General features: G+C 41.9%; 2 protein-coding genes across 2 annotated transcripts; one reads left to right on the top strand and one right to left on the bottom strand.

Moving 5' to 3' along the window:
• Nucleotides 1-346: 346 nt before the first annotated feature.
• Nucleotides 347-4,524, bottom strand: LOC141007629 (protein ABHD15). Its single transcript, XM_073480001.1, is given in 4 exon segments — nucleotides 347-1,117; nucleotides 1,120-1,451; nucleotides 1,546-1,775; nucleotides 3,628-4,524. Coding segments are annotated over 4 exon segments (1,722 nt in total). The 5' UTR covers nucleotides 4,417-4,524; the 3' UTR covers nucleotides 347-746.
• Nucleotides 4,525-5,366: 842 nt separating this feature from the next.
• On the top strand, nucleotides 5,367-12,258 carry LOC141007630 (von Willebrand factor A domain-containing protein 7-like). Its single transcript, XM_073480004.1, has 15 exons — nucleotides 5,367-6,163; nucleotides 6,340-6,612; nucleotides 7,293-7,386; nucleotides 7,511-7,636; nucleotides 7,820-8,006; nucleotides 8,112-8,278; nucleotides 8,571-8,683; nucleotides 8,795-8,911; nucleotides 9,187-9,399; nucleotides 9,486-9,618; nucleotides 9,909-10,058; nucleotides 10,515-10,607; nucleotides 10,690-10,964; nucleotides 11,283-11,576; nucleotides 11,660-12,258. Exons 1-15 carry the CDS (start codon nucleotides 5,936-5,938, stop codon nucleotides 12,125-12,127), a joined length of 2,931 nt encoding a protein of 976 aa, XP_073336105.1. The 5' UTR covers nucleotides 5,367-5,935; the 3' UTR covers nucleotides 12,128-12,258.

Raw genomic sequence — 12,258 nt, 5'->3', positions numbered from 1 at the left:
ACCACACTTCTGTTCAAAGCCCAGGCACAAAAAGACGTGTTTTTAACTTCAAATATTTGTTTAACCTTTCCTTTCTGTTGTCTCGGAGGGGGATTTCGTAAAGCAAACAGCAGCAACGTTGCCAAAAAACTTTATGCCTTAATGCAAAATTATGATCCCCCCTTTTTTTTTATTATTATTTTGGTCGAAACAAGGGAATCCATGTTTTCAGAACAAGTGCTTTTTGCTTATCTTTACCAAAAGTCACCTGTACTCTTGATTTATTTTACTCATTTAGCTCAGTAAAGATGTAACTAGAAAAGTCTGTTACCTAAAGTGACCTCTCAAAGAAAAACCTGACAAGAGGTGCATTTTTGAGCGTGTGAAGATATGTAGTCGATATTTATTTCCTTTTTGGGGAGGATTACATTCCTGTGGTCCAGTCAACTGTATTAGCAAGCCATAAACCGAAATTGAAACTATTTGGATTGAACTTGGCATCTGAGATAGACATCAGGTCGGATAGATGCTCCTCCTGGTTAGTCCTTATTTCATTTAATTAAAAAAAATCCCATCTTCGTATTTCATTAGATGATGGTTCTTGCAGGTCCATGACTGCACCACTTTACTATGGTTATGCACTAGCACTGACCAAAACAGAAATATTTCATAATGATATGTGTGTGTGACAGAATATCAAGGAAAAATTAAATATTGTCCAAAGTCAACAACATTTCTATCCGCAGATCTTCACCATCTCTTCCTCCTCAGCGTGTGTACGACCTCTTCCAGGTAAAGTTCCCTTCCTCTGCATCCACACCGCTCTGCTCAGGTGTCTGCAGTCTTGGTCTCCTTATCACAGTGGCTCTCCTCCTGCGAGGGGGAGCCATGATGTGGCTGCTCCTGCTCCTCTGTCCAGCCTGACTGTACTCTGCTGGTGTGCCACCCCAGCTCGACCCATCCCTCTCATCCCCTTTCAGGAAATCGGCCACCACTCTGAAGTACTCCAGAACTGCGATATGACTCCAGTTACCCTCCTCCAGCTCCTCATCTCCAGTGCTCCCCCGCTCCAGAGTGAATCCACAGTGCCCCCCTCTGTCTGTCAAGGCCAGGAGGAAAAAAGGATTGCTTTGGAAAGGAAAAGGGGTAAGGTGGAGGCAGGCGGGAGGACAGGGTCATCGCGGCTGCAGACGCAGAGCACAGGGACCGCCACCTCATCTGCATCTCTCAGAGGTTCGTTCCTCTCCCAGTAGCTGTCCCAGTCCTTGGCTGGGTAGGCCCTCTCGCCCAGTGCCCAGGCCACTGAGGGGGCCAGGCCCTGTGGGGAATGAGATCCTGAGCTCAGTGGAGGTCTAGGGGCCCTCTGCTGAAGCTGGGCTGAAGTGCAGGAAAGAGTTTCCTCAAAGGCTCGGAGGGAGGAACAGCTGAGGGCCCGATCCACATCCAGGACTCCCCTGAAGGAACTTTCATATCTTATGAGAGCCAAAAATAACATTTTTATGATCCTGTCCATTTTGCATACGAGTCATAACCACTGTTAATTTGTTTGTCTTTGATTCCTCTCACCTGCTGAGCTGCATTTTCCTGTGAAGTAAAGCCCCCCAGTGATACATGGGAGGCATGGCTGTTTCAAACCACAGCTGGCCCAGGAGCACAGGTGAGATGGCTGCAGCTGCTTTCAGGTATGAACTTGACCCAGACTCCCCCAAGTAGGAAAGAAGAATCCCTGAGCCTGAACCCTCGCTCACTGCAACCAGCGCAGAGGACGGGTGGCGGCTGTGGACGTAAACCACCGCCTGAAAATGGAAGACAACAAATATACCATCATTGTAAGGTAAAAAAAAACAGAAACACAGAATAAACAAAATGTCGGTTTCGGCCTTGATAACAGCAGCTAGCAGCACGCCTCTATGGAAAGTTATTCCAATCGCTCGCTTTAGTCCAGACTGAAACATCCCGAATGTTTAATGGATCGCAATGAAATGCTGTACATGTGTTCATGATCCCCAGAGGATGACTCCTGATAACTTTGGTCACACCTTTAACTTAGCATGTAGCGCCACCATCAGGTCAAAATTTCAATCAATTTTCTTTCAATACTACTACAAATACCTGCTGAAGTAATGACATCCTCACCAGCCTCAGCTGTGCTTATGCTTAGTGATAATATGTGAATATTAGCATGTTAATATGCTAAAATGAGATGGTGAAACATGCTGAACTTTAAAGCCATATGTTTATATTTGTATTTGTTAACATTAGAGAATAAGAGACTTGTGTTTTGAGTTACGGTGGGCTGAGAAGAAAAACAGCAGTGCCCATCTAGAAGTCCTGCCATGCAAGCATATACTGTAGGACTATATACCAACATTATGGGTCAGTACATTCAATATGGGTCATTAAAGGTGCTTTCTAATGATTACAGGTTTAAAAAATAACAGTGCACCGCAAAATCATTATCTCAAAACAAAACTTTAAAAATTTAAAGGGCAACTCCACCAATTTTACACATTAAAGTGTGTTTACAGGTCTTGGGGAGTACTACTGCATATTAGAAAAAACGTAGTTTAAAGCCTTTTGTGGCTCCAAAAGAAGCTGCTGATTAACTCCAGCCTCCAGTGATGTCACTCAGTGGTTAAGTTGCATTGTGGGTTTTGACATATACTGTATATATGTTTGCTCTCAATTGTGAAAATTAGCTTTTATTTTGTATTGTCACATAAGCAAAATTGGCTGAGTTCAGGCAGGTACTGTGTGATGATTATGTGATGAGTCCAGAGACGGCTTTGCCTTATCATTCACTGATGATTATTCCAGTGAAGTGTTTGCGTACTTTCTAAGAGTGACACAGCGCAAGCAACAGATAACTTTCTTGCTAATAGAGCCCTAGACGGCAAGTTCACGTGTCTCAGATCTGATAATGATGCAGATCTTCATGGGAGAAAAATACCAGACACTACTCTGCAGATATGGGATCAGACATGAGACGTCAGCGATATAATCACCTCACCAGAAGGTTACAGCTGAATGAAACTAGCCCACTCTCTTTGAGATGGTGAGATGTATGCTAATAGAAAGCAAGCTATGCACTGGTTATAATGTATGCTGTCAATTGTGAAAACGAGCCTTTATTTTATATTGTCACATAAGCAAAAGTTCAGGCAGGTACTCTTTAATGTGCTGTAACTGACATATGATGTGAATGTCAAATGCGCATGTGTTAATAAAGTTTCTCCATGATTGAGAATGGGTTCCTGTCTAAGCACGACGCTGTGTTTTTATTCCTCCGTGGTGTAGCATCACACTCATTATATACAGTTTGAAAACAAATGATCAAAATCCGTACAGCAGAATAAGAGATATCACCTCCTATATTCTACACATTCTTCTTTCTTTTCAAAATCTGGCGCCTACATTACCCACAATGCAACTGAGCCACTAAGTGACATCACTGGAGGCAGTAAATTAGATTACATGCAGCTTCCTCTGGAACCAAAAAAGGCTTTTTACTACTCTTTTTCATATATGTACTAGTACTCACCAGACAAACACTGTAATGTGTCAAATTGGTGGAGTTACCCTTTATGTGTACTTCTCCCGAAACATAACAACATAACAAAGGCATGTACACCGGACATGTTTTTATACCTGCTCAAGATCAGCTGGGTCTCCAAACTCAGTCAGCCGTGCTGTGGTCAGCGGGCACCCCGCTGTGCCTCGAGCGTGAAACACCACCACATAAAAGCCCTGACGCACGGCCTGATGGCACAGTAGCTTTAGGTGGGGGGTCATCCCTCCCCAGAACTGAGGGATGACGAGCAGGACGGGAGGCGTCATGGTGAAACAGCCTAGCGCCTTTCCCCCTGACTGATGCTCCTTCCTCCCCTCCCACCTCCTCCTCTCAACCCCCCAGTCCAGAGCGACAATACCCCCATCTCTCAGTAGCAGATGGTCTCTAGTGAACTGTAAACTGCCTCCATGTTGTCCACACAGCATGCTGGACAGAGTCTGTATATGGGGGTCTCCCCTGGGCCAGGAGGCCAGTCTCGGCCTGGCCAGACAGCCACAGTGCCGGAGCAGATATTTGGCCAGCGCAGTAGGTTTGCAGATGAGCCTGGGGCCATCTGAGGCCTGACCTGACCCAGACAAAACATCGGTCCATGGTGATCCAGCCTGATCCGTCCATGCGCTTGTATTCCCGTCCAGTGGCAGCTCTAGGATCAGGCAAATAATGACCCAGAGTCTCCAGGCTGCAGCTTTGACAGCCTGCCTCATCCAACAGTGTACCCTGGGCCAGTGGGGGGCAAAGCATAGCAGCAGAAGCAGCAGTGATGGAATCAAACAGAACACACAATCCTGTACAAATGATGCCATTGGAAAATACAGGAAATCCTCTGTTTCCTCCGGGAAGTTTTGCTGCGATTTCCTCAAAAACATCTTACCCCCATATTTGACAAACTTCTGCCTTGTTGCTTTTTAAACAAATGTGGAAGTCTAGTCTGATAAATTGAGTGATAAAAAAAGAGAATAAAGAGAGGTCTTCAATGAAAGAAAACCGGAGTAGACATGTAAATGGTTGTCCCTCACTCTTCTCCCCCCACACCCTCTCCTCCCTCCATAAATCATTTACAGCAAGCAAACACAGGCCACACAAATCTGTCCCCTTTGACCTTGTTCCATATGCCGTTGCTGTCGTTATTTCTTTTGCATGCTTACCCATGTAAAGAGCCAAAATAATGTTTACCAATATATTGCTATCAGATTTTAAAGACATTTGAGATTGTATTGTATTTCAAATTACTCAAGCTACATCCTTTACATTTAAATGAGAATGTTCAAAAGTGTAAACTTCTAGAAGTGTTTTTAAAGACAGTTGAGCAACCTGGAGTAACCTTGGGTCACTTCCTGTACAACTGCTCCTGCTGTCAAAACATGTCACCCAACCTGTTAGCATGAGACATGGCAATGACAGAACGTTGATTACTCAAAAGTGGAAACTTCTAAAAGTTTTTTCTATTGATAGGTTGGTTGAGTAACCTTGAATGAAAGGAGTGTCCTTCCCATTCCAGAAATTACTGCACTTGTCTTATTGTGTTTCTGTTTTAAATAAAAGTGGCTACTTTCAGAGTCTTTGTAAACATTTACACACACTAAAATCATAACCAGGATAAGATTATATAGATAGATTATGCTGACCCAGCTCCGGACATTGCAACAAAAAGGAGACAACATCATGGTAAATGTTAAAGAATGTACAATGGCCCAATCCCAGGGTCCACACTCACACACTCACAGACTTTGAGGCCGTTCCCATAAAGTCTGTGAGGGCTGTCCAACTGTCAAAGACATTTTGAGCCCTTTCTGGGCACTTTCTCAGTCCACATTTCTGCGGACTTTGCCAGAGAGAATTAGGATGGCAGAAACTGAGATAAGGCCAGTACCAACAACAATGGGCAACAGGTCAAACAGGCTCAGCACAGTCGTGACTCCACCTCGGATGTGGAACATTATAAATAAGGTTGTCACAAACAGTAAATAGCCTACAAGACAAAATCAGGACCAACAATTTGATGTAAGTCAGATTTTTAGATTTCAGTTTTTTTTTTATTTTTAATTAGAAGAATTTCCGCACCACGTTTCTCTTCCTGCTGTAGAGAGATTTGTTTCAAGAATATTTGGAATATTTTTAACATACATATTTTATATGAACAATTTAGTCCCTGTTTTGTGTTTTTGATTCTTGAGGATGTAAAAACGTTTACCATGTTGATAAATATTTTGAATGTTTATACACAACTTTGAATTCAATGTCAGTTGAGCTGACAAAGATTTGTGTTAATGTGAAATATTCAGTTGTTGAGATAATGACCTGGGTTAGGACTGATCTCAGTGATTTATGCTAAAGCTGTGTTTTTTTCATCTTTCAGCACTGAAATAGACCCGGGGATGTGCAGCGATGTCTCCTGGCTTGGTGGCATTGTGTCTCCTGCTCATGCAGACTGGAGTGTCCGGGTTTGACATTGAGCTCGATAGTGAGTTTATTAAGGATTTTGTTAGTAGTTTTCTTTTCAGTAAAGCAACCAATCAAAAGCATGAAGACATCACTCAGAGAGCGATCTTAAATACAACCTTGCAGGCGTGTCGTGCTCTGGCCCTGGCTGGTGGCAAAGACTTTAGTTTTCCTGTAAGTGTTCAATCTGTATAAATTATACATTTCCGATCAGTTATTGATATATGTGACACTACAACAATCTCTGTGTGTGTGTGTGTGTGTGTGTGTGTGTGTGTGTGTGTGTGTGTGTGTGTGTGTGTGTGTGTGTGTGTGTGTGTGTGTGTGTGTGTGTGTGTGTGTGTATGCAGCCTCAGCCTTTTACAGCCGAGTCTGTTGCTGCTGCCTGTCAAGCATCAAAATCATCCAAGAGATTCCACCAAACCATCAAATTAATCCAACGAAAGAATCGGCTCGTAGACTCTTCTCATGCCTCCGACCCTGAATACCATTTTGACAATGAAAAGTTTGCAGAGGGAAGGAGAGTCATCACAGAAGGACTGGCAATAGTGAAGGCCAGCAACAAGGAAATGAACTTTGAGGCAGCAAGAGAAAAACTTGGAGAAATCTCACACCCTTTACAGGTACTGTCTATTATTTGTTTGGTTCCTGTGTTTATTAAAATTTTCTTACAAAAATGTTGCACTCAAAACTAAAACTCACTTAAGTTCAGCAAGCAGCATATCAGTATATTTCCATGAGCCAGTGTGCTATTTTTTTCAATTTTATTGTACTCTGTAATTTTTTTTATAGTTCTCATGAAATACATCAGTTAACTGGGTTATCCACAATACTGGCACTACTTCTTACTAGGTTTTATCAAGTTACAGGTATCAAAGTAAATAAAACAAATGCTAACTTCAAACAATCAAGTAACCACAAAAGAAACAATGATGTGACACAAGTATGAGGCTGTGATGCACTGAAGTGTAGCTAGTTTGCAGGAGAAGACGGAAAGGAATAGGATGAGGGCTGGGTTCAGGGATGGATTTTGCAGTTGGAGTTTTTTGGAATACACATATTTTTCACTTGAAATGACATGGAGAGGCAATCGGTCATGTTTAAAGGTTCTCTTGTAAAGCACTCCCTAACTTTGTTAAGAAAAGAGCTTTATAAATGAAATGTATTATTATTAAGTAAGGATAATTCATTAGAATTTACAGTGTATGCACTGCAGTTTATGTACTTTTTTACATCCTATTAAAAATGAACAATAAAATGGCTTATTGAAAATATTTAACTTGTTCTTCTTTTCAAATAACAGGATTTCTACAGTCATAGCAACTGGGTGGAAATGGAAAACACTCTCCCAAACACCAATCTGATCAGATCAGGCACCAGCATTGGTAACATAGCAGGTAAAGAGCTCATGCAAGTGTTTGGCTGTGTTACCAAAAGAGAGAGAAATGTGATTAGAGAGATCATTTTCAAAACAAAACAGTTAAAAGACTCAAAATGTCTGGTGGATTTTCTCTCCCACAGCTTTAAGCAGAGCAACCTGTCGCAACTGTGATGGAGATGACTGCACAAACAACATTTTGGAGGATATCCTACTGGAGAAGATACTTACCTCCGGATATTTTAGTCTTTCAAAGAGCAAACCAGACGGTAAATGTCCTGACAGTGCCTACCTAAAGAACTGTACTTAATTTACAGTACAAAGACTATTTAGAAAATGTCAATTTGTCTTTAGGCTTGTAAATAAACCGTTAATAAATCACTGCTCTAAAGCTAAAACACTGTTGCTAGTTTCTAAAAACACACATTGATAGGTTGTCCCTCCTCACACAGGAAAATGCAGCCATGGAGGATTTTTTGATAGATCAAAAAAAGTCGAGCCTAAAGGTGGGATCAACAAAGACAAGATGAAGTCCGAGCATGGACATCTCCATATGGCAGCAGCAAACATGGCGGTGGCTGCAACCAGTGAGCTGCTGGAGGACATTCGAGGGGCTGCTGGTGACAAAACATTCTTACAGTAAGAAACCCATTCTGCATGTTTCGGTTATGTACCATAAGGAGGCAAAGCAAAGGGTTTTTATGTATTTTATGTCTCTTTTAATTGTCTCTGTCCTTCCCTCAGGATGATGGGAATTTCCAGTAAAGCTCTTTGTTTTGTGATCGACACAACAGGAAGCATGAGTGACGACATTGCAACAGTGAGGACCGTCACTTCCTCTTTAATCAACAGCAAAGTGGGAACAGAAGATGAGCCCTCAGTTTATATTCTTGTACCTTTCAGTGATCCAGGTAGTATGACGAGTCCCTTAATAGACTTTTAATCCTTATTTTCCTCTTAAATTAAATAAATGGATGTTTGTGCTATGAAGTTTATGAATTTGCTCTTTATCTGCTTGCCTTCTGAACTGTAATTAAGTGAAATAAACCTGCAGATTTTTGTAAGCTGACATGTGCTATATACCTGTTGGAAAATTATGATTGCTCAATTAATATGCAGAAAAATATCTGTGTCTGTAAATCACTCAAAAAACACGAGCACAATATGAAAAATAAAGCAGTTTTCTCCACACCTGAACCTCAGGTTTTGGGCCGCTGATGAGAACTACAGACCCAAACATCTTCAAGAACGCTATAAATTCACTGTCAGCAGCTGGTGGAGGAGATGCTCCTGAATTGAGTCTATCAGGGCTGCAGGTGCTGTGATGTCTTTGACACTACTTCAAAATCAGTCTCTGTAAAATTTAATGATGTGAAAAAAGTTAAGTCAAACTACTGTATCCTTTCGGTCCTCTCTTCCTCTTACAGCTGGCTTTAACTGGTGCTCCTCCTAATTCTGAGATCTTCCTCTTCACGGATGCAGCTGCTAAAGACAGTCACCTGAAAAGCACAGTGACTGCACTCATAGAGCGCACCAAGACAGTGGTGAGTATTCTTAGTATATCACTGCTAAAAAAACTGACATGATATGTTTTACACCTCAGCCACTGACTGTCCAATCAGAGGAAGTCAAACTGTCAAGACGGGTCAAAATCTTCTGCTGAATAAAGCAGCTATACTGTATAGTAGCTTGTAAAAAAGCAACATGGGGGCATTGAGTTTAATGAATTTATCACTTAAGATTTTTTTCTTCTGATTAAAATTTCTTCAAAAAAACTACATAGTGCACTTTATTTTTTATTCATTTGATTTCTTTTCAGGTGAACTTCATGATTACAGGCGGACTGGGATTTCGTCGTAGAAGACAGATAGGTGACAATCAACAACAACAACAACAGAGTCGGTTAGCGACATCAGATGCCCAGCTTTACAGAGACCTGGCTCAGACTTCAGGAGGTCAGTCTATTGAAGTCACAAAGAGTGAGCTCCCTGAGGCCGTCAGCATCGTTACAGAGTCATCCAGCTCCTCTCTGGTATGAAGGAATGCTCTCACTCATTAATGACTTTTCTGATTGTTTAAAATTTTCAGTTGTGTCACCAGTTTCATTTAACCCCCTAGGTGACCCTCCTGCAGGCAGCTAGGAGTCCAGGAAAGGCTGAAAATTTCACCTTCACAGTTGACGAGTCAGTAAAAAACCTCACAGTTTACATCACTGGGAGCTCTGTCACCTTTACTCTCATCAGTCCCTCAGGTGATTCTGCTTTAGAGATTACATCTTTTAAAGGGTGTTAATTGTATTATTGTCAATAAGTATTGAAAGGGTATTTTAAAGCCACTTGATGTAAGCTTTGAAATTTCCTGACTTTGACCCCATCTAGTGGTAGTATTCAGTGTCACACAGAGGTACAGTTACAACAATGCACGCTGCTACTTTACAACTGATCTCAGAAAAATTTCCATTGTTAAAAAAGAACTGAAGTTAGTTTAACACTCAGTCTTTTAACCAGTGTGCTTCATTTTTTGCCCTGGCTTTGCTTTCAGGTGTCTCTCAGCAAAGCACCGACACGACAGGAGCATTGATCACTGCATCCCAGACAGTGGGAAATTTCAAGAATCTGAAGCTAAAAACAGAAGTGGGACTGTGGGAAGTGAAAATGGTGTCAACAAATCCCTACACTCTGAAGGTCGTAGGTGAGAACTTCATGATAACATGGACATGGGCACATTCATCCAGATAACAAAAGAGGTGTTATGTAGCCAATAGCTATGCACATACAGTAAGGCTTGGTGTTTTGGTGTTTTTTTCCTGAGATTTTGAGATATCAAACACTTTGCCTTATGTAGCCTTATGCCATCAACAAAATATAGTGGAGGTAAATGGATTAAATTCATTCATTCAACAATAACGTGTATTTCCATCCAAAACGTTACAGGTACTTTGAATAATCCACAGATTTTGTGTTTAACAATTTTTTACTAGAACTACTTTATGCAGAAGGAATAGTATAATGTTAGCCAGAAAGTGGTTGAATGCTAATGCTAACAGTTTATTAAATATGTTGTTTTACCTTGAAATATGGCCTGATATGTTCAGCATGTCCCCTCGTTGGTTGATTGTCCTTTCTTGTGACTTTTGGTTATTTGCAGGTGAGAGTTCCATTGATTTCCTGTTTGACTTTTTGGAAGCATCACGTGGCCCATTTGGAGGTTTGGAAGTCATAGACAATCGTCCCAGAGCTGGTAAAGGAAACAGACTTCATGAAAGACATATGACATTTTATTAACTTCAGTATATTTCAGTGCATTCTCTCTTTTTCTGAAGGTGTTAATGGTAGTCTGTTATTGACGGTCACCGGGAGTACCTCCGCCACAGTGACAGAAGTGATTCTGGTTGAATCATCGGGGTCAGGAAATGTCAATGGCAGTGTGAGAGCTGTGGGTGGAGGAGACTTCTTGGTACAGTTTAACAGGGTACCATCAGAGGAGTTTGTGGTGCTCGTGAAGGGGCAGAACAGCGACGGTTCCTCCAGATCCTCTGGGACCTTTCAGAGGCAGTCATCCAGCAGCATCCAAGCATCGACTGTGACTGTTACTGTTGTAAGTAAAACTACTTCATCTAAAAAGCAGATATGACTTGGTTGCACTTATTTATTATTATTTACAATAAAAGGTGCACAGCTGAGAGATGGCAGCCTTTTGAGCAAGTTTAGCTACAGTATCAAAACGAAATTCTAGGATTATGTTTGTTACTACTGATAAGGCAAGAAAAATATTATTTAATAATATTTCTAGAAAATCCTAGAATAAACAGTGAGGTAAAAAAACTTCTGTTCAGTGTTACTGTATGCCTCCTTAAGATCTCATATGTCATCTATATTTTAAATGACTGATTCTCCCACTTTCTTCCATTTTGAGGCTGATACAAATCGCGTCTTAGCACCGGGAGAAACATTTTCAGTTCCCTTCTCTGTGGAGACCAGCGGTGCAGGAGGAACCTTCACTATCCGAGCTACCAATGACCGAGGATTTACTTCGACGTTCCCGTCCAGTTTAGTCCTGGACACTGGAGGTAGTGCTAATGGTACAGTGAACCTCACAGCACCTGTTACCACTACATCTGGTACCGACGTCACCCTGACCATTGAGGCTGAATCTCCAGGAGGAGCAGACACCAACTATCTTGTGATGCGTCTCACTGTCCTTAAAACGGTAACTCTCCAGTTGAAATGTGATGGCAGTGAATAATCATTCTAGTTTTTTCTTTTCTGATTTTTCTTGTCCTCATACTGTAGGTGACTGATTTCACTGAGCCGCTGTGTGAGCTGCTCAGCCTGCAGTCCAACTGCACTGAAGACTGCAGCTTGTCCTCATGGAAGCTCTCAGTTCAAGTGACTGATGGGGCTAACGGTACAGGTATTGACCGTGTTAGCCTCAGACAGGGGAATGGCACCATGAACACCAGCCTGGCCGCTGGCAACGAGAACGTAACGCTGGTGTCCTACACTGCATCTTGCTGTTCCCCTGATGTGGAACTGCTGGTTGTTGATGGGGTGGGTAATGTTGGCTCTTGTTCCTACAGTGTCCGGCAAACTCCCACCAACAGCTCCCAAACTCCCACCAACAGCTCCCAAGCCCCCCCACAGACTCCAACAGCAGCACCTGTTGGGTCTTTGTCTACCAAAGCTGTTCAATCTTTTCTTCTTTGCCTTGGAATCACAATCCTTGGGCTCAATTTACCATTTGAAATGGGAATCAACTGAAGGTTGACATATTAATGTTGGGAAGACTTACATTTAGAAGCTCTCTTGACTTTGGAAAATCAAATACATACTCAGTTGCCAGTTTATTAGGTATATGTAGCTTTAAATGATGCAGTCTAAAACAACAGCAC

Source organism: Pagrus major, chromosome 13 (assembly GCF_040436345.1).
Source record: "Pagrus major chromosome 13, Pma_NU_1.0".
Taxonomy (NCBI): Eukaryota; Metazoa; Chordata; class Actinopteri; order Spariformes; family Sparidae; genus Pagrus; species Pagrus major.
The sequence above is the reverse complement of the archived record's forward strand: the minus strand, read 5'-3'. Positions and strand labels throughout refer to the sequence as shown.